The 27,196-nt window shown below is 39.4% G+C and overlaps 1 protein-coding gene across 2 annotated transcripts; it reads right to left on the reverse strand.

The window, feature by feature from the left end:
* Nucleotides 1–4,595: 4,595 nt before the first annotated feature.
* LOC132152676 (FERM, ARHGEF and pleckstrin domain-containing protein 1) lies at nucleotides 4,596–24,330 on the reverse strand. 2 transcript variants are annotated; one of them, XM_059561484.1, is made up of 13 exons: nucleotides 24,068–24,330; nucleotides 21,912–22,099; nucleotides 11,124–11,228; nucleotides 10,755–10,797; nucleotides 10,468–10,546; nucleotides 10,283–10,380; nucleotides 8,810–8,924; nucleotides 8,404–8,551; nucleotides 8,225–8,320; nucleotides 7,963–8,126; nucleotides 7,567–7,635; nucleotides 7,371–7,434; nucleotides 4,596–5,804 (listed from the first exon to the last, which is right to left on the reverse strand). In XM_059561484.1, exons 2-13 carry the CDS (start codon nucleotides 22,080–22,082, stop codon nucleotides 4,644–4,646), a joined length of 2,313 nt encoding a protein of 770 aa, XP_059417467.1. In that variant the 5' UTR covers nucleotides 22,083–22,099; nucleotides 24,068–24,330; the 3' UTR covers nucleotides 4,596–4,643. The 2 variants fall into 2 exon arrangements, with proteins under 2 accessions (XP_059417467.1, XP_059417465.1); XM_059561482.1 differs by having other exon boundaries at nucleotides 7,963–8,129.
* Between the last annotated feature and the right edge of the window lie 2,866 nt (nucleotides 24,331–27,196).

Consider the following 27,196-nt stretch of genomic DNA (forward strand, 5'->3'; position numbering starts at 1 on the left):
TCTGCTCCGCCCTGGGGGGTTCCCGTCCCGACCACACGGTTGTGGTGGTCTTCTGCTCCGCCCTGGGGGGCTGCTGTTCTGACCGCACGGATGTGGTGGTCTTCTGCTCCGCCCTGGTGGACGCCACGCTATGTCCTTCCTGGACTTGTGTTTTTGTGTTTGTTTTTCTCCTCTGCCTGTTTTCCACCTTTGGACCTGGCCCTCCGTCCCTCCCCCTGATCCTCCGCCGGTCCACCTCCCTCCTGGGTTTCTTGTCTGTGTCTTTCTTTCTTTTTCCCTCTTGGACCTGGCCCTCCGTCCCTCCCCTTGATCCTCCGCCGGTTCACCTCCCTCCTGGACTCCTTGTTTTGTGTTGTACTTTTCTTGTCTCTGTTTCCCTGGGTTTACCTGGTCGTCTTGTCTTTGTTTCCCCATTTTACCTGGTCGTCTTGTCTCTGTTTCCCCATTTTTACCTGTTCCTCTTGTCTTTGTTTTCCCCATTTTACCTGGCCCTCCGTCCCTCCCCTGGTCCTCCGCCGCTCCACCTCCCTCCTGGTCTCTTTGTGTTTTTGGTCTTCCCTTGGGTTCGGGTGGAGCATCTGGCAGCTGCTCCGTGGAGGAGGGGGTAATGTCACGCTGTCTAGTCTCTGTTTCCCTGGGTGTCCACTAGTGGGCTCACTTCCCCTTAGGCACTTCACCATAGGCACTAGTATTCCACTAGTCTTGTCCTGTCATCACAGTAATTGCACTCCTGCTAATTGCACCAGGTGCATTCACTTAATTGTCATTAGCCTCCCTATAAATACCTGTCTTTCCATGTTGTCTGTATGGAGTCCTTACCTTTCGTGTTCTCAGTCTTCTCATCCTCCGGGATTCTTCAGTGTCTTCTCGTCCTCCGAAAACTCGTCTTCCCGTTCCCTTTCCTGTTCCTTCCTATGTTTGTTTGTTTTGGACTGCTTTTTGGTTTTGACCTTGGCTTGTGTTTACGACGATTTGGATTACCCTTCAATAAATACCTGCATTTGGATCTCTCTCTCTCCCTGTGCTTCACTGGTCGCGATTGTCACAACACGTAGCAAGGGCTTTTAAATAATATAATAAATAAAAAGAAAACAGATGGAATAGAAAAAGAATAGAGCAAGCTAGTGTTAGTGGTCTTATATATATATATATATATATATATATATATATATATATATATATATATATATATATATATATATAGTGGCGAGTGGGGCGGGGCCGAGGGACGTGGGAACAAGGAGTGAGGCCGGCAATGATTGGGCAAATCAGTGACACCTGCGACCCACCGCCGGTCTCGAGTCCCACGTAGGAGATGGAAGGATATAAAACTGGAGCGACGACAGTGAAGGACGAGAGAGGACCAGGCCTGGGATTTTAGTTGTGTTTTGGTTTTTATTTGAGCGCACCAGTCGTCCGTGAGGGGCTGGTGCGCTGTTTTGTGTTTATTTTTGTAATTAAAATGTCATTTGATTGTCCGCCGGTTCCCGCCTCCTTCTTCCAGATGAATATGAAGGTTTTATTCATTACATATATACACACACACACACACACACACACACACACACATAATTGCATAATAAATGAAAAGAAAATAGAATACATAAAGATTAGAAAAGTAGTTAGATTTATTTTTTAAAGAATAGAATTAGAATAGTGAGTGTTAAAGTTAGAGGGTCAAATAAAGATGGAAGGGATGTGTTTTAAGCTGATTCTTGAAGATGGCTAAGGACTCAGCTGCTCGGATTGAGTTGGGGAGGTCATTCCGTAAAAATGTCCGTAAAAGTGACTTTGTGCTTCTTTGGAATGGCACAATCAATCGACGTTCACTTGCAGAATGCAAACTTCTAGAGGGCACATAAGTCTGAAGTAATTATACATTATACATAAGTACACTACAAGTGTACATTCAATACAATTAAGCACATTTATTTTTCACAAGGGTAGAAAATGAAGGAAAAGCATCAGCAAATCACTGGCATACAGTACATTTGAACTAAATAAATACAGTTTTAAATTAATTAGTTGAGTGCTACCTGGATGATAAGCTGAAAATAAGAGTTGGTAGGAGTAAATGGGAAAAGGAGTTGGATTATAAAAAAAATGAGCATTATAAACTTAAAAAAAAACAAAACAATGCATGAGTCTTCAAAGGCCAACTGTAACTTTATTGACACTAGTGCACAAAATACAGTGTTAAAAGGTCTATGTGGTTCATAAAGAGCAGCAGAACAAAAGCCAAGGTGCGAGAATGAACATCAACATGTCATTCACACAAATGAACAGCAGGTGACATTATTTTTTTCAGGCCATCAAGCCAATTTATAAACAGTATTCATGTATAATTTGATCATTGTGTGGCCAAACAAAAGAAGATCAGTCATGTCCCAGACATTCATAAGGATATTCAAATTTTCCCTTTCAGCTTTCATTGAAATAGAACAGAACAGCCATATGAAGGGAGAGCGTGCAGCCCAGCATTTAAAAACACCTTTAGTTACAAAGATTCTTTCATTCAATTTTAAATGCCAGCAGAAAACTTAACAAGCATTTATTGATCATAACTGACAAGGATGACAAGCTCAAGTGGTTTCAGAAAAAAATAAAATAAAATACAGGGGAGAAAAGAAAAGGTATAAAACAATAGTGAATATCAGCCAAGAGTGTAGTGACATCAAAGCTGAGTGAGAAATCAGGCAGATGTGTGCTAGATGGCATTATCACATTTTCACTGAATTTTTTTTCTGGGGATTTTTGAAAAAATAAAAATACTACAACAAGTAGGCAATTTTTGTTAAATTATCAAAAAAACTCCCTTTCCAATCCCTGCTGAAGGATAACAGGTAAACCTATGTGCAAGGTAAGGTAGAGGTGCTCAGCGAGGGAGAGAGAGTGAAACACAGTGAGATGCTGTGGCACTTTCTCTCTGTAGACTGAACCATCGTACAGCTTAAAGAGACAGTTCACTCAAAAATGAAAGTTCTGTCATTACCTTCTCATCCTCATGTCATTTCAAGCCCATATGGCCTGTTGAGACCGATAAACTGTACACTTATGTTGTTTTCTAAAACAGCAGTGCAAACATTCTTCAAAATGTTTCCTTTTGTAACATGAAGATGAGTATAGGCTACAATGACAAGATTTTCATTTCATAATCTGAAATCTCTTACTGACAAGTACATTCATCACAACTCTGACACAACAGGACAAAAACCCCTTATATTCAAAATGGTTACATTCAAGTAAAAAATCATGCAGGATTTTATAAGATAGATACCAATAAAAATGTCCAGTCTCTGAATCTGCTAATTTCTCATAGTAAACAGAGATATTTCCAAGGCTCAGCCAGAAGGAAAAATGTTTTTGCCAAAGAGAATAGTAATGAAGATGAAGTTCTATACCAGGGGAAGCCAACTCTGCTACTGGAGAGCTATATAAACATGGTGTTCAGGATAACTTAAAAGTTTCAGGCAGGTGTGTTGAAACTGAAGTCTGCATGAAGGTAGTCCTCCGTGAACAGGGCTGGCTAAACGTGCTCTACACCACACTGAGAGCTACACAAGCTTACAACTCTTAGACCCTGAGTTCCACTTACCTGCAGAGTTTGGATCCAACACTAATCAAACCCACCTGAACAAGGTGATCGAGGTCTTCAGGATTACTAGACATCTACAGGTAAGGTTGGAGCAAGACTCTGCAGGACAGTGGATCTTGAGGGCCAGAGTTGCCCAGCCTTGTTCTAGAAGTACCACAATCATTCCATCTGTACAGTAGAATCCAAGTCCTAGTTCCTACAGTTATCAAAAAATCTAAAAGTAATGGTTGATGCAGAGTGTTCCTCATATAGGAGAGGCATGAAGGCCCCAAAAAGTGTTCTACCTCAGACTCATTCATATTACAGCCTCACCCTTAACTTTTAAAAACTAGAGCAAAATGATGAGTTGACAGTGGAACCCCAGTCCTCAACTCTAGGAATAAACCTAACCCTAACCCAAACATCTGATTGGTCAAAGGAAAGTCGCTCCAGGATCAACACCAGGAACAAGTCTTACTTGGCAAAATCATGTTCACATCTGTTATGGCTCCTTTCATTTTTCCAAACGCAGAGATCTTGACTCCAGGCAATGACAACATCACTCTGAAGTATTCCAGATTATTGCAGCATCAGAACTGTCAGTAATTAGCATTCTATGCAGAATTTGGCACCACAAAAGCCCCCTCTTGTTCAAATACAGAGGATGGGTAATATCCCTTCTGGCAAAACTATACAGAGTTTTGCCTCAAGAAATGGAAAATTATCCGCCTTGTCACACAGCTAAGGCCATATCAGATTATATGAAAAAAACACTCACCCCTGGTTTCACAGACAGGGTTTAAGACTAGTCCTAGACTAAAATGTAAGTCTGAGCTGTTTCCACTGAAATAAACTTGCACTGACTGATCTTAAAAATATATCAGTGCCTTTTTAGTTTTAAGATGCACATCGGTAATGTTTTTTTTCTAAGCATGTTTATAAAAATTACTTAAATGTCCTAATTGATCTATGGTCTAATCCTGGCTTAGTCTAAGCCCTGTCTATGAAACCGGGCCTCAGTGTGGCATTGCCGAGAAGCACATTGTAATGACGTTTTCACACTAGAATGCTAGCAGTTAAACACTTGCATCCCTTCCTCATCACTGAGGTTCACACACCCTCCTTCATTGTCAAGCTCATCTAACTGCAAGCTTTCGAACGTGTACTTGTTTCTTGGGAGGTGGGATGAACTACGAGTGGCTTGGTTTTCAAACCCTATTGAATGGCTGCAGGAGCCAGTAGACTCTGCCTCTTCAGAGTCGCTAGTGTCTGTTCCACTACTGGTGGAGCCGTCAATCATCTGCACAGCCCCGAAGCGCCGGTGCGGGGAGCTTAGCTTGAGATTGGCCTTGCCGGGAGGCGTGAGCCCGTTGGCCAGCATTCGGCGCTCCAACATGGACATTCTCTCGGCATGGGAGAGAACGGGAGTTTGTGGCTGATTTGAGATTCTTTCCAACTGGCTAATGGTGTTCTGGGACTTGTTTGCTGAACGATTCATAATTGGGGAGCAGCTACTAAATAGTCCTCCCCTTTCCTCCCTTCCTGCTTTTGAACTAAAGCTCTGCCTGGTGTGTCCATTATACTGGGCGTAGCTTAATGAGCTGGTCCTGTGAATTGAGGAGGGGGCGGGGCTAGAGGTCAGGCTCCTGGTGCCTGTGTGTTGGTTTAAGGAGCATTTTGCGGCCAACTCTTCCAATAGTGTGCTATGAAGTGGCCCACGTACCCTGCCTCCAGAATATGACGACTCAAAAATGTTAGCACTTTGATTTGGAGAGGAGGGGCTGGGATAGCTGTGGGCGGGGCTCTCGGCTTGGTTTACAGGGGAAAGAGGTGGAGACTCTTTCTGCCTCAACTTGCCCAAGTATCTGCCCTGTTGAGGAGGCCGGGGCGAACCAAACACTGTGCCATAAGCGCTGTCACTGTTGCCATCGCGCGTGTGTGAGTGTGACCTGCTGACCCGACCTCTGACTTCCTGTTCACTAAACTCTGCATCACTGCAGTCAATATATGGGATGGATGAGCTGCTGCCTTTAGCTGCAAGGGACGCCAGACCTGCTCGATCGATCGGCGACTGCTTGGCTGCCGGGCTTCTGCTGTGCTCCTGAATGGTATACGTTTGGTCACTACATCCGTTGCGCTGAGTTGAAGGGGATGAGTTTCCGCCTGGTCTTACTACCTCAGAATCTTCTGAGCTTACTAAAAATGAGCCCTCCCAGCTCTGCTTGAAAGCCTGGAACAGGAAGAGAGAAGTCTTTCATCAGTACCTACACATACCAGAGTATTCTGGGTTCTACATGAATAATGGGCTACCAATCACTGAAAGTAATCGTCGTTTACAGCAGTGCAATTACAATGGAAGACTAGGGGCCAGCATCCCAGAGATGTAAAGCTTGTTCCTGAATTACATTTATTTTTGGATCTATACATTTTTTTTTAATTTTTTAGGGTGGAACTAATTGGCTACATGGATGAACCTCTGGTTATGACAGCACTTAGCTAAGGGTGGAATTTGCTCTATGCGAATAATAGTTTGCAGATTGTTACATCATGTCATTTTCCGCTATTGTTGCCAGAGCTGGATTATAAACTGGACCAGTGGGATCATTGCCCCACAGCATCCAAAGCTTCAGGTTGCCAAGCCTTTCAGCCAAAGAGGACTGAACACTAGGCTCCTCTAGGGCCCAGTCCATTGGTTCAGTCATTCATTTTATTTTATTTTGTTATTTCTATTATTTAAGATCAATTATACCAATTTAAAAGTGCATTCAGTAGTTGATTAGCTAGCATTAGTGTTGCTGTTCCTTGTGTACTGTAAGTGCTAATACCTAAATGGTGGAAGATGCTTCACTGCCATCTATTGCATGGATCCGCATGAGTTTTATGTAAATTACACTGATACTAGTGAGTTTTATGGCATTTTCCACTGCACGGTACAGCACGGTACGGTTTGGTACAGTTCACTTTTGGGGGAGTTTCCATAAGGGTATAGTACCTGGTTCTCTGTTGAGGTTCAAACATGTAATGATGTGTAAACTCTACTGATCACTGATTGGCTGGCGAGAATCTTCACTACCTGCATCACTGAACTTGTGACACAAACACAACAGAACCGCTAGATTTAAATCAGCACAGCCAGTAAAGGATCAAATACAACTCACCTTTTTTAACAACACAAAACTGGCTGTTTAATAATCCCGCTAACTCTACAGCGGTACTAAACTGCAGTAGAAATGCAAACCGTGCTGAAACGAGCCGTGTCGTACCGTACTGAGCTGTACCGAGCCAAGTCGTACCATGCAGTGGAAAAGAGAACAGATTACACAGTAATTAACCCCTTACTTGTCCAACCAAAAAGAAGCAACTTGGGCATCACTACTCAGGATATTCTCAGTCAAACATTTTCACCTTTTTTATGCCATGTTGATGTTTGTGATTGTTTTTGTCATTCAGTCTACTGGCATCGGACATTGTTTTACTTCTTCGGCCATACAGGTAATTCTCCTGTTGTCCTTGCTGGTAAATTACAACAACAGCTCTATTCCTCTGACTAACTTTTGCTCTTCACGTTTCCAAACTACATTATCCTACTAGTGCATCTATAGACACATATTAGAAAATTATCACAGTACAAACTTCATTCAGATTCAGACTTTTCACAAAAACACCACACAAATTTTGAACATTTCGAAAATATTTTCTGTGCAACATAATATCATGCAAAAAATGCTTTGGAGTGATCTTAACATCTCTCTTGGTTTAAAGTGGCTTGAAAACATTCATATGTGAAGACACTAACTTGATTTGGCACTTGGTGACTCAGAGGTGACAGGTTGCTGTTATACTGCACTCTACTATGTTTCCTAAAAGAGAAAACAGCAAACACACAAACAATGAACACCACAACCTTACAAGTTTTTACTAATGAAACATTAAATGAATAGCAGTGGCTAACTCTTGACTTTCCATCCATTAAAATAACACATCAGGCTCACCTGTCAAAGGGCAGTTTTTTAAACTCATTTTCCTTCACATAATCTATCACCTGCTTCTGTGTCCGCCCACTGCAGAGAAGAGGGGGTAATTAGTCCAACTATGTTGACAAGAGCAAAATAATACACTATTGTTAAATTGATTAAGTACTTTACATGTGCTTCAAAATAAGTGTACTTCTAATCTTTAAAGCATGACAAAATACTATTGAAACATAAAAGTGGCCATTTATTTAATCAATATTACATTATCTGCAAATACAGATAATGTAGTTTTAAGATTTCAAGTACACTACAAGTGCACATTCATTACAGTTAAGTGCACTTCTTTTCACAAGGGTTCACACTTCACTTAGACAAATTCACATGTTACCAAAAGCACTTAATCAGGTTTAGCACCTGAACCTGAAGGATGAGCCCCTGCTGAACAGCACCGGTTTAGGTTTGGGTTTGGGCTCCTCAAAAAGCCTGAAGAAAGCGTGATACTCCACACAGATCTTCCAAAACATTTTACAGCAGTCCCGACTCGCCATCAGAAACTCCAGAGTATCTTGATTAACATTCTGCTACAGGACGAGACAGACAGAGACACCATGTTACAATTCGACATGATAAATAAGAGCTTAATATAATGGCATATTCATAACTGCATGAAACTCACGCTAGGGTCTGCTCTCAGTTTAATTAGGAACCTCCTTCTCTTGAAACTCAGCTTGCGTATTTTAGACCAGTTGAAGTCGTTGATCCTGTTGGGTCCCTGAGTAAAACACAACTTGTGTCATGCTGTGGTTCATGTATGATTATGTGTGTGAGAGAGAGAAAGTGTGTGATTGCATGTACCTGAAACACGACGACGCCGGCATGTGCTACAGCCAGGCTGAGTTTGGTTCCTTCACTGTCTTTAGCAGGATGGAGTCGGATGCCGTACATCTCCAACCTGCACGCAGCCTCCAGTAACCGGTAATCTGACTCTGCGGGAGACTGTCCACTTAAACACACACAAACACAAAGTTATGACACTGACAGGTGTTTGGCTATATGCTATACTGATTCTGTAATCATTTATACTGTCACAACAACATCCTCTGAACATCCAACACTTAATGGTCACACTGCAATTTTAAAAACAGTATACAAATAATTGAAAATGACTTCAAGATGAAAAAGCACAATTAAATTAAATGGATGTTGGCAATCTATTGAAAGTGCGCAGTCAGCGAGCATTAGTGTTTTGTTTGAGACTCACATGTGTTTATGGTGGAACTCCATGATTGTGTCCATCAGGGCCATCTGGTCAGGGATATAGTTGGTGTTAAGTAGATGCTGTCTACACTGAGTTTCCTCAAAATCACCAATCTCAGCTAAATAAACACACACACACACACACACACACACACACAGGTTCATTATGAGTAAATGACAAATTACTGACAGGGATTGAGGACAGAGACAAAGAGAGATTGAGAAAATATGTAACAATTACTGAATGATTGTCCTGTTGGATTAGCATGTGTTAGTTGCTCCTGTGTGTGTGTGTGTGTGTGTGTGTGTGTGTGTGTGGTTGTGTATATATATATACACACACACACACACACACACAAACACACACAGTATATATAGCTAATAGCTATAGTAAAATAACTAGTTATAGAATGATTTTAACAATATCTTTAACTAACATTAAATCTCTGTAGAAAATATAATATTAATATGTTTAAAATAGTCATTCCATTTTTCAGTTTTACACAAATTGTAGTACTGACTGCATTTGTGTAGCTCAACCATTCAACCTTGCTGCAAAATTTATCAGTAACATTTGATTTTAAGGACCAGTCCCCCACTATTAACTAGCATGCATATTACTATAATATTGGCTGTTTCTTAATACTTATGAAACACATATTAATGCCTTATTCTACATGACCTTAGTTTAGATCTCTTAATTCTTCTCCATACCCAAACTTAACTACTACCTTATTAACTGTTGATAAGGCAGAAGTTGTAGTTAATAGTTAAATCATGATAACTCTTGGAAGACATGAACATATGACAATGTCCATGTATTCAGTCTTTGCGGAACAGATCTTTTACACAGCTGCTGAATTGCCCTGAATTGCATACCCATAACCCATAGTAGATCTATACAGGTGGAGCTGGGGAAGGTGGAGGGTTTCAGAGAAACTCTGAAAGTGCACTGCAGGAATCTATAAATGCAAGACAGTAAGCTCATTGGCTACATATGCAGCATGAACCAATCAGCCTGTGCCAAGTCGTTTAACTCTCTGAATATCATCGTTTATGTTAATAACCTGTTACCTGTGCCATCTAGAGTTTCATCAATGAACTATACATTTAGTTAATAGTGAGAATTGGATCTAAAAATAAAGTTATGGTAAGAAAATTAATCAAATAAATAATAGAAAAATATATTTCTTTAAATGTATGGTACTGTAAATAAAAGTTTATAATAGTTTTACGTTATAAATTTTTTGTGTGTTTGTATGTTTTAATGTGTGTGTGTGTATGTATATATATATATATATATAGACACACACTCAAAATAAATATTTCTTTTGGAACATACAGTAATATAATTATGAGTAGTGATAGGTGTGTATATGAGCTATGTTATACTTTTTAGGCCAGCTCATCCAATCACATTTCAGAGTCTTAACAATCAGTTTTAGTTTATCGGTTTATTGCAGTCAGCATAACTCACACTGGATGATATGAGACACCAACAGAGCAGCGCTTGGGTCATTACAGGTGAGACGTCTGCTGGCCAGATCCTGCCTTACCTGCAGCGCGAACAAGTACCTGAGAGATACAAGCACATGTGAGAGACACATGAAAAGCCTTACTGGCTTGAGCAGAGGGTACGAGCGAATGGAGAGATGGATTCACCTGGTCAGCTCTTCCAACAGCACTGTATGATCAGGTGGGAAGAATTTCACAACAAACCGAAGGACAGTGTGCTGGGGCCCTGGACACACACACATGCACGGGGTTATATTTCTATAAACCTAGCACAAATGTTTTAGAATCAGAACATTCAAAAATAGAGACTAGTTTGTCTCGTGGAAATCACAGAAAGATTCTAAACCCTCTCTCTTGCTCTCTCTCTCTCTCTCTCTCTCTCTCTCTCTCTCTCTCACACACACACACACACACACAGCAGTGAGGCCTCTTACGTGTGATCTGCTTTTTAATGGGCTTTAGTAAATCCAACCAAACCTGTGGAGCAGAGCACACAGCAAAGATGAGTACGACTGAAACATGAGCTTTAAACAAGTCTCGAACAACACACCTTCAGCTTACAGTACATTTTGTTTTATATTAAAAACATACTGCAAATTTTCAGAAACTTATATATATATGTCTGTGTGTGTGTGTGTGTGTGTGTGTGTGTGTGTGTGTGTGTGTGTGTGTGTGTGTGTGTGTTAAGATTATTGAGCTCCTACAGCTGTTTAATTATAAGGGTCAGATTGTCAAATGGTTATAAAAAAAAAATTATTATGATTGTAAAAAAAGGATATTAAGGATAAAACTTTCTGACTTACCATCTTTCTGTGACGGCTCTGGAACTCCAGGCCAAAGTAATCCCCCTCAACAAGTTTCAGATGCAAGCAGACCATCTCGAACAGAACCCGGCCCGATGCTCGATGCTGTCAACAACAAGACACACAGATGATTTAATAAATGTTCAAGTTAGAACCAATTAGGCTTGATGATAAAGACTTTTTGCTTCTGAATCTAAGGTGCTTTCGAAGACAAAATATTGCATGTTGACTGTAATATTTATCATTCAGGTGCCTTTTAGGATAAGCATACCCTTAAAACTTTTAAAAATAGTGTTTATTACAGAAATAATATACTTTTAAATAATATACTTAAGTGTAAACTAAATGTAATGTTTTTGGACATTTACTTGAAATGTACCCTAGTAAAAAAGGAATATATTTAAAATACATTCATTTCGCTGAAAGAGCCCATGAAATGGCATCAAAGTATCTGGAAAATAAATGCATCATGGTTTCCAAGAAAATACTATGCAGCACAACATATTTCTTAATTTCTTTAAATGTTTTCTGAAGGATCATGTGACACTATTATAGTTATTACCGTTTATACTCGAACACTTTAAAGGAGACAAACATGTAGAAGTTTGTGAAAGATGTTTTCTCTGTTTTGGAGGGATGAACATTGTTAAATTTTGCCATATTTATTGCATCAAAAATTTTTAATACTTTACTATAGGTTAGGGGTGGAAAATTTTATTAGTTGTTTATGCAACAATACATATTACTGTTACAGTTTTCATTAATAACAATTGCTATATAGATAATAACTTTGTCTAGTGCTCCCTATGAATGACTTTGTGAAACTTTAACTTGTATACTGAATGAAATAGCATAGACTTTTGTTATGGCTAGTGTTTGCATATTTCATTTCATTTCATTTTAAATATTTTTTATCTTTCTATAAAAAAATCCAACTGGGCATATTTTATAAGTTTGCTTCATTTGCCTCCCTTCAACTTGGCAACCTACAACAGTGATGAGAACAGCGGGAAGGAAAGGATCAATAGTACAAATGGGATGGGAGGAGAAGACTCGGGTTGTGCTCCAGTGAAAAAAAAACAAATAAACACGCAAATTGAGATGTAGCTTACACTTCAAAAGGCTATGATTTAACTGATTAAACATGAGCACTGCAAGTTACAAAATGAGGTGCTGTGCTGCTTTGTTTACTGCGGTTATCGGGGAAATGGCTATATTCCTGGCGAAAAGCGAAAGAATGTAGAGAGAATGAATTAGCTTTTTCAATAAGCCCTTCTGCTTTTTGTTTTAGTCCAAAGCCAAAAACGTCCTTGTTTTTACACAGAAAACACTTAGTTTAATATACATGAAATTTTATCAATTGTTTGATAATAACTGTTTAAATTAATATAATAAATTAATATAATAATAATATAATAATTGATACTTTTGCCCCTACCCAAAACACCATCCCCCACCTCACTCCGTCTCCTTTATTTTAGTACCCAAATCTTGACAGGTATGGCAGGGGGACCATCATCCATCTGGCTTTCATTAATGTAACACTATAAAAACCTTCCTAGTCATGGGAAGAAGGAGGCGGGAACCGGCGGACTAAATCAAAACTTTAATAATAAAATAAACCCAAAACAGCACGACATCCCCTCACGGATGACTGCCGCGCACAAACAAAAACCAAACACAAAATAAAGCCAAGGCCTGGTCCTGTCTCATCCTTCACTGTCGTAGCTCCTCTTTTGTATCCTTCCAGAGCTCCTCCGTGGGACTCGAGACTAGTGAGTGGCACAGATGTCGCTCATTTCCAATTAATCCACCGGCCTCGACCCGTTCCCACGGCTCTCGGCCCCGCCCCACTCATCACAATTACGCACTACCCTGTAGCACTAATGAGTGGATGGTATATCAGCCATCTGTTCCATATTAAAGAATCCCGACTCTAACACATTCTGCACTCAAAGACCAGAACGTGAGTAAAACAAGGACCTTCGTTTAACAAAATCTTCCAACATAATTCACCATTTGGGGCGCCGCGATGTCTGCAATATCCTATGATGGGGTGACATTTATTGCACCTTCGAGACAGTCCAGAGATAGTCCGCGCAAGCCTCAAAGGAGAAACGAAACACATTGCACAACACACACACACATAAGCACACACACACACACACACACAAACTTTCTTAACGTTCTTAACCTTCGTCATTTTATTACTAAGATGTATTGAGTATTGCCTTTTTGGTGCATTAGATGTTTTCCATAATCAGAAATTGGAGTATCTACAATTTTATCGTGTGTTAATCAAACTTGAAATGTGTGTAATTCTGCATATGAATGTAACGTCATGTTTCTATCAGTTATATATGTCATTTTTGGTATCTGTGGAATCGTCATGCTTTGACGGACTCACTTATATAAAGAAATTAATTTAAAATGTATTAATCTGGAATTATGAACTTGCTAGAATATAACTGCTGAAATCCGATAAGCCATAACTTATTAGAGTGGGTGTTTCCCCAGAGACGTTTTTCCCGCTTCAGATCCCGGACGTTCATTGGTTGTTCGCACAAACAGAGGCGTGAACCAGTCACTCCATAAGTAAGAACTGGCCCAGGAAGTTCCGCCCTCTCTGGTTCCTCTCTTGCTCTTGGTCGCGCTCTTGGTCCCTGCTCTTGTTCCGCTCTTCTATGGTCTCTGATCTCAGCACGGCGGCTGAGAGAACAGCCGTTCTCATGGCTCCTTCGGGAGCTTTCATCTCCGTTGTTTTCGTTTCTTTTACTTATTAAGTTTATTCTCCTATTCGCCTCTCCCCATGAGGGAGACAAACTCTGGATCAATGCGTTTGTTGGACCTTTAAAATATCGCGCGATTTCGCAGCAGCCCCGGAAGACACGAGAGAACACGCCCAATCACAAAGAGACCACATCCAAGTATTATTTTCTAGAGAGATTTAAATGCTGCTTAAAGTTTGTCTATTACCTTTTCAAGGTGATTTGATTCGTTGTTGTCTTTCAAAAGGTTACTGTCTGTGATTTTGTCATAACTGCCTATTCTCTCACCTCTCTCTCTCATCCTCTCTCACTCATTCTCTCTCTCTCTCTCCCTCATTTGGATTCCGTTATGTCTTGTACAAAGTTTACTGTCTGTATTGTCGTATGCGTATTTACTCTGTGTGATTTGTAGTTTGATGTATTATTAGTTCAATTATTAAAAACCAAAATATATTCATGATTGCTTCTGTCTAAAACGCTCATATCACGAGTCAATGAAATGTCTGATCTTAGCTACAAGTTCATTACTTTTCAGTAACCGAAATTTCATAAGGATAGGAGAATGTTTCATGGCCAGAAACTATTTTTCCTTGAATTATAAGAAGTGATAACCTTATTGAAAGTTGATAAGTTAATCTTACGGCCGTTTGCTGGACAAACCACTGTTTGATTTGCGGTAATTCACAGTAAAATATATCACTATAATTGATATGAGGAATGGAATATTGACATATTGAGTAAATTACAGTGCCTTGTAATGAGTAATTGATATATACAATTGACCTATTTTTCATCTTCAATGATTTTAATGTAATTGTCATATGAGATATATATATATTAATCATATTCCTGATTAAGTATTAAAATTCCCTATATATCATTTGAGTTAATTATAATGTACAACCCAGTGCAGCTACAACCCTGATTGCTCACTATGTATTTTACCAACATATAGTGATCTCCTGAGTAGGCGATCAAAGGCCTACTCCTGCAGGCCTACTTCCTGCGGGCCGTCCTAAAGAGAATTTTGCAGCTTTTGTGGATCATGTGCTGGTGAACAACAACTCTCCATTCACCATCGGCCCTGCAGAGAATGGCACCAGCCCCACTCCTTCACTGGCAGATTCCAGTCATCGACAATGCGACGGGGTTGTTGCATGTGCCCACCGCAGACCGTGGAGACCAGCCTTTTCTGCGACTGACAAGCCTGTATCAAGGAATAGGTTGGAGGGAGTCATCGTCCCAGAGCCCGCTTCACATCATGCGTCTGACCAGATGGGCAGACTGGCAAACCCAAAGATCACAGAGAGAGTGTTAGTGGAGATCGACGGCTTAGATGATTTCCCGGCCCACACTCCTACCCCAGTTAGTGAGTTGAGCCAAGCCTCTGAAGCTTATTTTGACAAACTTAAGGACATTTTTAGGAAGATCTTATAGACTGTTTTAGAGAGGTTATTCCCAGGTCCCCTGAATCTCCTGTGTCTTCACTGATTCCGTCCAGCCCAGAATCTCATATGTCCCTGCTGGTTCTGCCCTGTGTTCCAGCCTCCCTCTCCAACCTCCTCAATCAGCCAGTTCCTCCGCTGTCCTTCGGCCACTTTGCATCTCCCAATTGCTGTAAGGATCTGCTATGTGTCTTCAGGCCATCAGCTCCATCCAGCACAGAGGATCCCCTGTCTCCGCCTCCAGCATCTGTGCCCAACGCTCCACCTTGACCTGTCGACACTTGAAGTCCACCTTGGCTCCTCCCTCCCTCGGCTCCACTGGAAACCATCAACCATAAGTCTTCTCCAGGCTCCCTTGTCCCACCGGCTGCAGCCTCTGTCCTCTGGTCATCCTGCTCCACCTCAGATTTCCACCTATGTGGCTCCACCTCAGTCTCCAGAACCATCTGCATTGCATGGCTCCACCTGGGTCCCCTACAGTGGTCGCTTCTTCTCTGTTGGTCGCCCCCAGGGTGTCGCCTACCATCAAGTTATTGTCTCCACCATGGCACCTCCTGCCTTCAACTTTATCCTGGGGGCTTGTCCTGGCTGGACATTGTATCTGGCTCCTCCTGCTCCTAGCTCCCCACAGGCTCCTCCAGAGCCCTCGCCATCACTCTTCAACTATTCTATTTATACGGCGCAAGGACATGCCTTCTCGGCAGGGGGTGAACTATTACATGTATAATCTGTTTTCCCTCTTTTGTGTTTTGGGTTTTGCCTGTGACCTAGTTTTTCTGATTTGTCTTATTATATGTGTTTGGTAGCATTTATTCCTGTTCTCCAGTGAGTTTGATATTAAAAAAGTGTTCCTGAGCTATTCTTCTTTGTCATGCGAGTTATTATACTAACATACCATAACATTTATTTAGCAGAAAAACAAAATATCACAATGTCAGTTTTCCAGTAGTATGAAGCCCTAATGTGTGGAGCTCTGTACAAAACACAGCAAGATGAAAGAGAGACAGAAAGGCCTACTGACAGGGAATGTAATGGAGTCGGTATGATGTCGTGGCAGAGATTTTCACTCAGACCAGCGTTTATTCAGTTCATCTACTTTACATTAACTGACTGTAACGAGTGGGGCGGGGCCGAGAGCCATGGGAACGGAGCGAGGCCCGTGGAGTGATTGAAAATGAGCGACACCCGCCCCACTCGTCACACTGACATACTCAGAGGTGGAAAGTAACGAATTACATTTACTCGCGTTACTGTAATTGAGTAGCTTTTTTGTGTACGAACACTTTTTAAAGTAATTTTTTTAATCTGTAATTTTACTTTTACTTAAGTATATTTTGATTGAAGTATTATACTTCGCTACATTTTAAAACATATTAATTACTGAGTAAAAAAAAAAAAAAAAAAAAAAAAAAAAAAAAAAATCGCTCCCTGGAAACTACGGCAGTAAATAATGGGCAGGAGGACAAACTGGCGCTAAAATCACAAGAAAGATGCAGACGGACAAAACAGGCGTTAGTGGTGCAGACAGCGCTGAAACGAAACCCCGTCATATTCTGAAGTTGAACTCGAAGGAAATGAAGTGAACCCATGGCCATATGTATGCTCTATTATGCTGTGTAAGCTGTACTTGCCTAGGAAGACCAAACTAGCAGCTTATAAAATCTCGACAAGACATCAACCCTTTGCAAGAATGTAGAGGTAAGCTAAATAATTGCATCGTTGCATTGGTGGTTAAAATGAAGCTTTGACATTTTAGCAAGAGGTTTTGCACAAATTAGCCAAAAAGACAGTGGTGAGGAGTGTGCTATTTTTGTTTTAATGATGTGCGCGCGCATTTATAGTGCGTTCTTTCACTGTGTGATTCAGTCTCCTAAAATGCATTTAGAATGATCACAAAATTGAAGATATAGGGGCAGAAAATTCACATATGTATATAATTTCATATATTAAATCAAAATCACACAAAGAATGCCATCTTTTCCTCCAAAAATCATCATGAATATATACATACATATATATATCAGTTCAGTAAACAAGTTAATTAAGAGACTTGCGTTTTAGACACCATATTGCCTTTTTTAGCTCTATTTCTACAACAGAAAATAATTCCAAACACAGCCACCAAAGCACAGTTTTGCGTCTCTGAGCAACGTGACAGTGATTCGTTCCTGAATGAATCAACCGTTTAAATGATTCGGTTCAATCGCAATGACTCACTTATTAACAGTGACTTGCTGACACATACTGGCCATTTTAATTTCACATTTAAAGTATCTTTTGATTTTTTTTAAAATAATTAAATTCTTATCATTTCAAATGAGTATTCAACATTTTATGTCTTGTATATCAAAACATTATTCATGCATTTGTAACTGCAGGTTAAATGCATTCTTGTCCTGCACTAAACAGTGTAATACATCTAAATGCCACTTCCAATGAATCTTCTGCATTTCGTCTGCATTAAAAGATGAGTTGGTTGATAATGATTTGCCTGGTAACAGCCCAAATGTTTTATTATTCTAAATAACTGATTCCTTTAATTAAAAACAACTAGTTTGAGATTAATAGACCTATCCCAGGGGTGTCAAACTCAGTTCCTGGAGGGCCGTAGCCCTGCAGAGTTTAGTTCTAACCCTGCTCCAGCACACATATCATGTAGTTTTCAAATAAACCTAAATGATTAGATTAGCTGGATCAGGTGTGTTTAATTAGGGTTAGATCTAAACTGTGCAGGACTGTGGCCCTCCAGGAACTGAGTTTGACACTCTTGGCCTGTCCCATTTTGACTCCCTCCCACTGTTAAAATGTAACTAAGTAATTTTTACTCTGAGTAAATTTTAAATGAGCTACTTTTTACTTTTACTTGAGTAGATTTTTAGACTGGTACTTTTACTTGTACTTAAGTAAAATTTCATTAATGTAATGGTACTTTTACTTGAGTAGAATATTTTTGTACTCTTTCCACCTCTGGACATACTGATTGAGTCAGTAAGGAAGAATGAACAATATCATCCTCTTTAGGGACTTTATCATCTTTACTCAGTCAGACAGCTTGAGCTCTAACGCAAACACAGCACATATGATCAATAATCAACACACGCACACACATCATCTGTGTTACTTCATGCTGTGTTCTCACTGACACAATGACTGAGCAAAAAACATACTTGTTTTGACACACACAAGACAGTATATGGAAGTCATTACTATTAAACAGCCAAAACAATCCCTTAACTTGCATTAAAAGACCGACCGAAATCTGACTTGGACAAGAAAGCAACCAGCGAGCAGCCACCCAACAACCATGCTTGAAATCGATTATCGAGATACATGAAAACCCACATCACATACCATTAAAAAGTTTCAAAAGAGTCAGTAAGATTTGTATTCAACAAGGATGCATTACATTGATCAAATGTGACAGTAAAATAATATGTATTGTTACAAAAAAAATTGTTCTTTTGAACTTTATTCATTAAATAATACTGAAAAAAATGTTTTTGAAAATTTAGCTTTGACATCACATGAATACATTACGTTTTAAAATATGTTAAACTGATAATAGTTATTTTAAATTGAAGTATTATGTCACAGTATTGCTATTTATTATATTTTGATCAAATAAATTCAGCCTTTGTGAGTATAAGTGACTTCTTTCAATTTTTTTTAGAGTTGTCATGTAAAGGATTGCTGTCTCTAGAAAATCTCCAGAAAAGTCACCAAAAGTAACAGTAACTGTCTTCCTATGATATTATCAATTATTTTCTGATCGCAATAGGCAACTTCAAATTCACCAGAAAACCTCATTCACACCTCATTTTCGACACTCAGAAGTGTATTATAATATGAGATATGAGACAATATGTGCCCACAAGGATTTGATCTACTACATTTACATAACATCTATGGAATGTGCCCATAAAACATGGAAACCCAAAATGTGTGTGTGTGTGTGTGTGTGTGTGCGTGTAAGTGTCTGTGTGTGTGCTGAGCTGAGCTGAGCTGAGCTCAAAGCAGCTGAACCCCAGCCAAACAAACTTTAGGGCAATACCTTTCAGCTCTCTGTGGTTTCACAGTTCTGCAATGTTGCAGGTTACAAGAAAAAAATAACATAATTTTAGATTTAGTTTGCACAGGCATGCTCTATATTTATCCACAGAATAGCTAAACACCTTCATGAAACTCTCTCACATTCCTTCACAAATCGGTCTCACTCACACCTACAGCTAATACAACCAGTCAAACAAAATCTATTAATAATCACAATTATGTTCAGTAGAGATACTGCAGAATGTTTGTGTTATGGAAATGACAAATATTGCTTCAATCTGATCAGATGCCAGCATGTTACCCATGACAGACTGCAGTAAGTGTCTGATAAATAATAAATAAAAAATCTATTTCATTCCCCATCATTAAGGACCATTCTTTCTTTTGTTGACATTTCTTTTCAAACAAGAAGTTAAGGATCAACTATTTACTTATGTAGTCAAAAACCTCAGCTTGCACTATGGAAGAAAACAATTAAATGTTTTCAAAGCCAACACATTCCATAGTTGATGGTTGTGGAAGGAATAAACTGTGACTGTTTGCACCACTGAACGACCTGGAGGGCAAAAAACACACAGGTTTCCGAAGAACGTTTTTGAAGCTCAAAGTGGGCGGAGCAGGCCATTGCCATCTTGGCAGTGTGTCAACGCATGTCACTCCCAGATAATTGAAAATGGGCAAAGAGGGTGGAGCTGGTTGCTGAAGCTACTCCCAATTAAGTGAAAGTGACATTCAGCCAAGTATGGTGACCCATACTCAGAATTTGTGCTCTGCATTTAACCCATCTGAAATGCACACACACAGAGCAGTGAACACACACACACTGTGAGCACACACCCGGAGCAGTGGGCAGCCATTTATGCTGCAGCGCCCGGGGAGCAGTTTGGGATTCGATGCCTTGCTCAAGGGCACCTAAGTCATGGTATTGAAGGTGGAGAGAGAACTGTACAGGCACTCCCCCCACCCACAATTCCTGCCGGCCCAGGACTCGAACTCACAACCTTTCAATTGGGAGTCCGACTCTCTAACCATTAGGCCACGACTTCCCACTGCCATTAACTCGACGGCGGAGACAGCAGCGGCGATCCACCTGTCACTCAAGATGCCAGGCACTTAATTATGCAGAACTTTTATGCTTAAATTAATTTAAACGGATGAGTAATAAAAAAAATTCACCCCCCTCAGAGTTGTCACGAAGGGCAAAATTAGCTATTTAGATCAAATTAATTTTTTTGTACTAGGCTGTAAACACATTTTTTTTTCTGCTGTAAAGTTGGGCCTTTTAACATGGGGGGTATATGGGACTGACTCCCGTTTAAAGCCAGCCTCCAGCGGCCAGTCGATGAATTGCAGTTTTGGTCACTTCTTTGTTGGTTTCACAAGAGAGACCAGAAGCTTCCCACCTGACTGCACTACAATTGAAGCTGGCCAAAGAATGAAATTCAGCTTTTAGTCAAATGTTCAGAGCTTTTTCTGTAAGTGCCACTAACTGTCAGAGAATGAATTAACATTTTTTTAGCCTTTCTGCCATATTTTACACATTAAGTCCATGATAAACTTATAGCGAAATCGAAGAACGCACTGATGTGATGTAATTTTGACCAAAATAAGATCCAAAACAAAGTTTACAAGTTTATTGGTTGACATTAAAATCTACTCTTATAATAGAAAATAATAGTGATTTTCACATTTTAATTAAAGTGACACTTATACTATTATATTAATGTTTGATATTGTAAAACAGCTTTCTTTAAAGCAATATATTTTATAATGTGCTATATCAATAAAAATGACATCATGACTTCATGAAAATTGCAGAGCTGGCACAAGGCTGTGATCAGATGCTTTCTTAACTGCTGCTTTCTCACCACTGTCATTTGCTCTCAGCAGTGTGGCCAGCATCAGGATGTTCTCTAACAGTATACCGCTGAACTTCATTTTTCCCCCTAAACAAAGAAAGAGAACTTCACTCTGAGTATATCAAAGACTATAGATATACAAAGATGGTTAATTTCTTTTACTTATGAATGGGAGAAACTGCAACATGAAATATGTTGGATTATGTCCCGCCTTCTAAATGAAAGAGCCAATCGCTGATGGGTAAAATCATTGCATCACAGCCATTAGAAGTTAGAGCTTACGACTGCACATGTGCATTGGCTGGTCTAACCTAAAAAAATAAGCTTTTTGAACACTATTTGAGCATAAGGAACAACATTTAGGGAGCAGTTCATCTCAGGTTAAGTTGCTGATTTTAAATATATAATTTATTTATGAGTTCAGCAAGCAGTTTTTGAGATTTCATTTAGATAGGACTTGGTCTTGAACGAGCTGCCCGGAGACGTTGCAACTATGGCCACCGAGTGAACAGACATTCCTTGAACTGAAATTTGGAGGATATCAGAAAAAAATGCATGCCAAAATTGTACCTAAAACTCATGTTGGTGTGAATAGGGCTTATTTGTCCACTAAGAAGAGTCGGTTTTTAAAACACAGCAGCAGAGTTTTATTAGATATGCACTCACCGATATGTCGAATATCTCCTCTGAGTCATCCAGTAGCAAGACTCTAATGGACACCAAGCGTCCAGGTGGCATAGCAGGCGGTTTGTGTCCGGGCTCCAGGGTGCTGATCCCCAGAGTCTCTGGGGCCCCTAACCTCTGTCCCGCCAATGACGTTAGACCGTGTTCCACCATGGTCTTCCTCGCTCAGCCTGCACACAACACACACACAAACGTCACACTCGTGCTAACACTGTGTGTGTGTATGATTCAGGTTTTGTCTGCATTCTAGGAGCTAAATATTTACTTAATGAACTGATGCACTGATGCACATAAAGAAGTCGTCTATTTACACTGATGGTTCCTGGAATGTCAGTTATGTGAAGGTTAAAATTATAGTCTTTTTGACCTGATGGTTTTGAGCTCACATGCCAGAGCACTGATGCCATTATTAAACAGAGTGGAAGAAAAGAGACAGGAAGAGAGAAAGTGAACAACTGAGAGAGTGACATAGATTGCAGTCAGAGGAAAATATAGAGGATAACATTAACAAACATTGATCTCTGTGGATTTGATGACCATTTGTGACTTCCACTGCTATGTATCTAAGCAATCTTCAAAAGGACCTTCCAAACAGTCAATATTCAAAATATTTACTAGTTTGTGCTCATATATCCCTGTATAATAAATAAACAACTGGAAATAACTGCATTTTTGTCTTCTTGGAAGTAATATGACAGTATTTTTTATTTATATGTTTCTCTAATAATTCGAGCCTGAGGCCAAATTACTGTCCAGAGAGGTCATAATAATTTATAGACAATAAATAAATTTTTACTTAATTAATAAAGTTACTACTTTCTCCACTGCTTGCATGTACTCAAACAATTTCATTAATCTCTGTGCTGTTTATAGATTTAAATAAATCAATCTGCATTGTAAAATTAGACCTCTTGATATAAACTGGGCTGTTTAGTTTATAAATCCAGAAAACACCTTGGAGAGAAGCAATAAAGCGTGGATCTGCTCTCAGAGGTTATCCAGAGGGGGAGGGTGAAAGATCAGACCAGTGCCAGCAAAAATCATATCCACCATGTGAAACACAGCCACTGCTTTGCCAGTACTGTTTAAACAATTTAATTAATTCTGTAATGCCCCAAAAACCCTGGAAAAACCATCTGCACTGATGGTGATGCGAGTACATCTTCAGACACTGGTTTCTTTTGTTTGGCTGGGAAATGAAGCTGCCATATGCGTCACACATCAGGATATATAAAATCATGATTTTACTAAAAAAAATTAAAAAAAAAAATTCCCAATGTGAAACCAATGCTGAGATCGGCACTCAAGCTTTAAAATCCTATAGGCTTTTACACTGAATTTATAACGGACTTATTCCCTGAAATCATTCACACGTTAAAACCTCGAACACCTCCATAATTCAAACTTTCAACATTAAAAGGATTTACACGTGGAAGGTTTCAGAATGGCTCGTGAAGCGCTTTATTCTTTCAGTGCGCGTTCTAGTCGCGTCGCGTCGCGTCGAGGCGGCACGTCACCTCAGATCAAGTCGAGGTGTAATTGACTTGACTTACCTAACAGCGTTCAGTCAGGCGCAATAAAATAAATGTAAATCATTTAAATTCTAAATCGACTTTCCATTGTCTATTTTAAAACAGCGACATAATGTTACCAAATAATGTTGAATATGAGTTGGCTTTGATTGAACGACCAGACGTTATTTAAACAATTAGGCTGTTCATAACACTCAATGCACACATATCATAGCTATTTAAACCCTCATTTTCTTCATATTGAACGGGGAAATAGAAAACAGAAATGGAGAGTCCGTCGCGCGCTTTCAGTGAAAACAGCGCCGGTCGCGTCGCGTCGGACGCGATGTAAACTGAACAAAGCGCAGAACAGGTCCATTGGAGTCTAGTGTGAAGGTCCTTAGAGGAACACAATATTTCGATATGCCTTTTGCTCTGGGCTTCATCAAGTGAATGGACTCGTAACACAGCCTAGCAGAACGCGTGTCGACCCATAATAGAAATATAACGGGACGGACCTTCAGCGGTGTCACGTCAGTCCTCAGGCTCAATCTGTGGCTAGATTTTCCCCTTAATCTCTTTCAAGCACAGAGAACTGTGAATGAACATATGCATCCATACGCTTACCCCGACAATAAATCCACTGTGTGCAAGTATGCGTTCGTCCAGGAACACACGGAGCGCGACGGTGATGCTGGCCCTCAGGAGCCGCTTCAGATGCAGGCTGTCGTGGAGCATACGAGCGTCCTCACAGTCGCCATGTCGGCACTGGAGAGACGAGATTACACTGACTGAGCACAGCACAGATCCAACCAACACATGAACGAGACCTGACAGCGCTTCAGATGCTGCCATCTGCAGAGTGGAGCACCAAAACACAGTCCAACAATGAGATAGCCAAAGGAGCCTATATGAATTACACCAATCAGTTATCTACTGCCAAATTAGACATTGACTGATGGACTGGAGTGGCGTGGATTACTTGTGGATTATTGTGATGTTTTTGTCAGCTGTTTTGACTCTCATTCTGACGGCACCCATAGCATCCACTGGTGAGAAAGTGATGTAATGCTACATTTCTTTGAATCTGTTCTGATGAAGTAACAAACTCATCTACATCTTGGGAGATGAGTACATTTTTAGCAAATTTTCATTTTGGGGGACCTATTCCTTTTAAACTCATTTAAACTGTTATAGTTAAGTGTTTAATATCTTAGCTCTATATTGTGCTTAACTTAATCCTTATAAAAGTACAATCAAACCTGTTGTTGTCTCTGCTCTTCGTTCCTCTTTTATGAAAGAAACTGTACGTATTGGGTCTAATGGCCACCTCTTGATACAAGTTCTGCTTTGAATTCTTATTAAATTTCATTTAAATGCATTTCCTCTCCCTCTTCCTGGAGTGTTTCCCTGCTACGTTTCTCTCGGCTATTTCTTGGTGAAGTAAGCCTGTTGAATGTCTTTACTGTATGCAAATAAATAAATTATTATTACTGTGTTCAGCTGGTCATTTTTGCAAAAAAAAAATAAAAATGCCACACATGCCAGGATCTCCAAATTCACATTAAGACATCTGTGGGCAGTCATATGTATTTATGGCATTTATAAAGCAGAAAGATAATTCCTGCAACTAGTGTGCTGTAGCTCACATTTCGTAGCAGCTAAGTCTACATGCATCCTGATGGATTTGATAGATGGTGTGTGTCCTTCTCTTCCCAGGCTAAGTATTTTTGGCCAATCAAATCACTGCAAATTAGAGTGTGAAATTGGCAGCATGTGTTGCCATGACACCCAGGCAAGCAATAAGCCTCTCCTGCTGTTGTCTGAGTCTCCTCCTCACTGCTCTGCTCTTACATCCTCTGTTCATTTCTCATGTCCTCTCTTCACTGCTTTCTCCTGCAATCCTGTGTCCAGTGAGTGGCCAGAAAGTTCAGGTCCGCCAGAAAATATGTATACATTATAACAGCAGCTTACTGTTCACACAGACTTTCCTGCTTATGTATATTTTAGTATACAGAACATGCTGTATATTTTATGGAACAATACCAGTCAAAAGTTTGGAATAATTGGTAAAATGTTTTTGAAAGAAGTATTTTATGCTCACCAAGGATGCATTTATTTAATGAAAAATACAGTAATCTTGGGAAATATTACATATTATTGTTGTCTATTTTAATGCATTTTCTTCTGCTGTGATGCAAATCGGAATCTCCATCATCATTGCTACAGTCTTCAGTGTCACATGATCCTTCAGAAATCATTTTATATGCTGATTTGCGGCTCAGTTATCAACAGTGGCTCTTATTATCAGTGCCGAAATCAGATTTTGCTTCTTAATTCTTTCATGGAATATTTCTGTCTTTACTGTATTTTTGATCAAACTAATGCAGCATTGGTGAGGATAAACATAAAAAATCTTAATTATTCCCAACCTTTGACTAGTAGTGAATATACACTACAAAAGTATGCAGGATGCAATGATATATCTTGAGCTTTAGTATTCCAAATTTTTTTCACATAACCTCACTATACTATTACTGCAGTTTATTTGCCCTTGAGTGCATACATAAAATTGTAATCAATGCATTTGAATAGAAATGCCAAAGTAATATGCACTTTTTATGTACTTTGTTTTATCATATAATATGTTGGTACAAAAAAAGAAGATAAATACAAGATAAATAACTTTTATTAAAGTATAAAATAAGCTGACAAAGCAGCATTTCTCATATTCATTTTACTTCAAGTATTAATTTAACTAAAACTAAATTAACACCATTTAAAAAAAAATCTATATAAACATTTAAATAAAAATAACACAAATCAAAGAAAAAGAAAAACTATTTTAATGCATTTTCAGAAAATATAAATCTAATTTAAAATATTAAAAAAGATACTATATATCAGTGATACTCCAATAACACTGCCGTTACAGATCCTACTGTAGAAATGCACTGTTTGCTGGCAGTCACAAATAATTGAACTAAACTCATTTCACGTGTGTGTCAGCTAGCTCCATGTAGGGATGGGACGATAACCGGTTTTATCGATAACCGTGATAAAATGTGCTGAAGGTTAGTGATATCGTTTAAAAATGAATTATCATTAAAACCGTGCTTGATTATCGCGGTTTTAATAACTCGCTATTAAATCATGTCCAGCCAGCAACAGTCTGACGCAAGCGCAGCGCACAATGTTTTTTTTCGAGAAGGATTGGCGAAAGTCAGTGACTTTTCTATGCTTCTACACTTTTCATTGTAAGGAAGGAAATGCCACAGAATTTAATCTTTCTTTAAATTAAGTGCATAGAGTTGCTTGTTTTATTAGTTGTTTGTTGATTATTAAATATAAAACTTGCTGAAATGTTTTCAGTGTGAGCATCAACTATTTGAACACTTTCATCTCGTTTCAACAAAACAGTGATAATATTGATAATCGTGATAATTTTAGTCACTATAATCGTGATATTACATTTTCATACCATCCCATCCCTAGCTCCATGTAAAATAAAACCGCTTTTATTGAACTACTGATATGACTGGAGACTTCATCTCAGAAGCTATATTCATGTGTAAAACTTTTATGATGATGGAAAAACCTCTACAGCACCTCAAAGTCAGTTTAGTTGGAAAGCATCTGTTAAATGTTACACAACTAACTTGTATCTCTCACAACTAAATAGTTTAACAGCTATAAAATAAACAAAGCCTGCCTGATGGAAAACAGACCAACTACAGGATGTTCTATTGTTCTTCA

Source organism: Carassius carassius, chromosome 11, assembly GCF_963082965.1.
Source record: "Carassius carassius chromosome 11, fCarCar2.1, whole genome shotgun sequence".
Classification (NCBI taxonomy): Eukaryota; Metazoa; Chordata; class Actinopteri; order Cypriniformes; family Cyprinidae; genus Carassius; species Carassius carassius.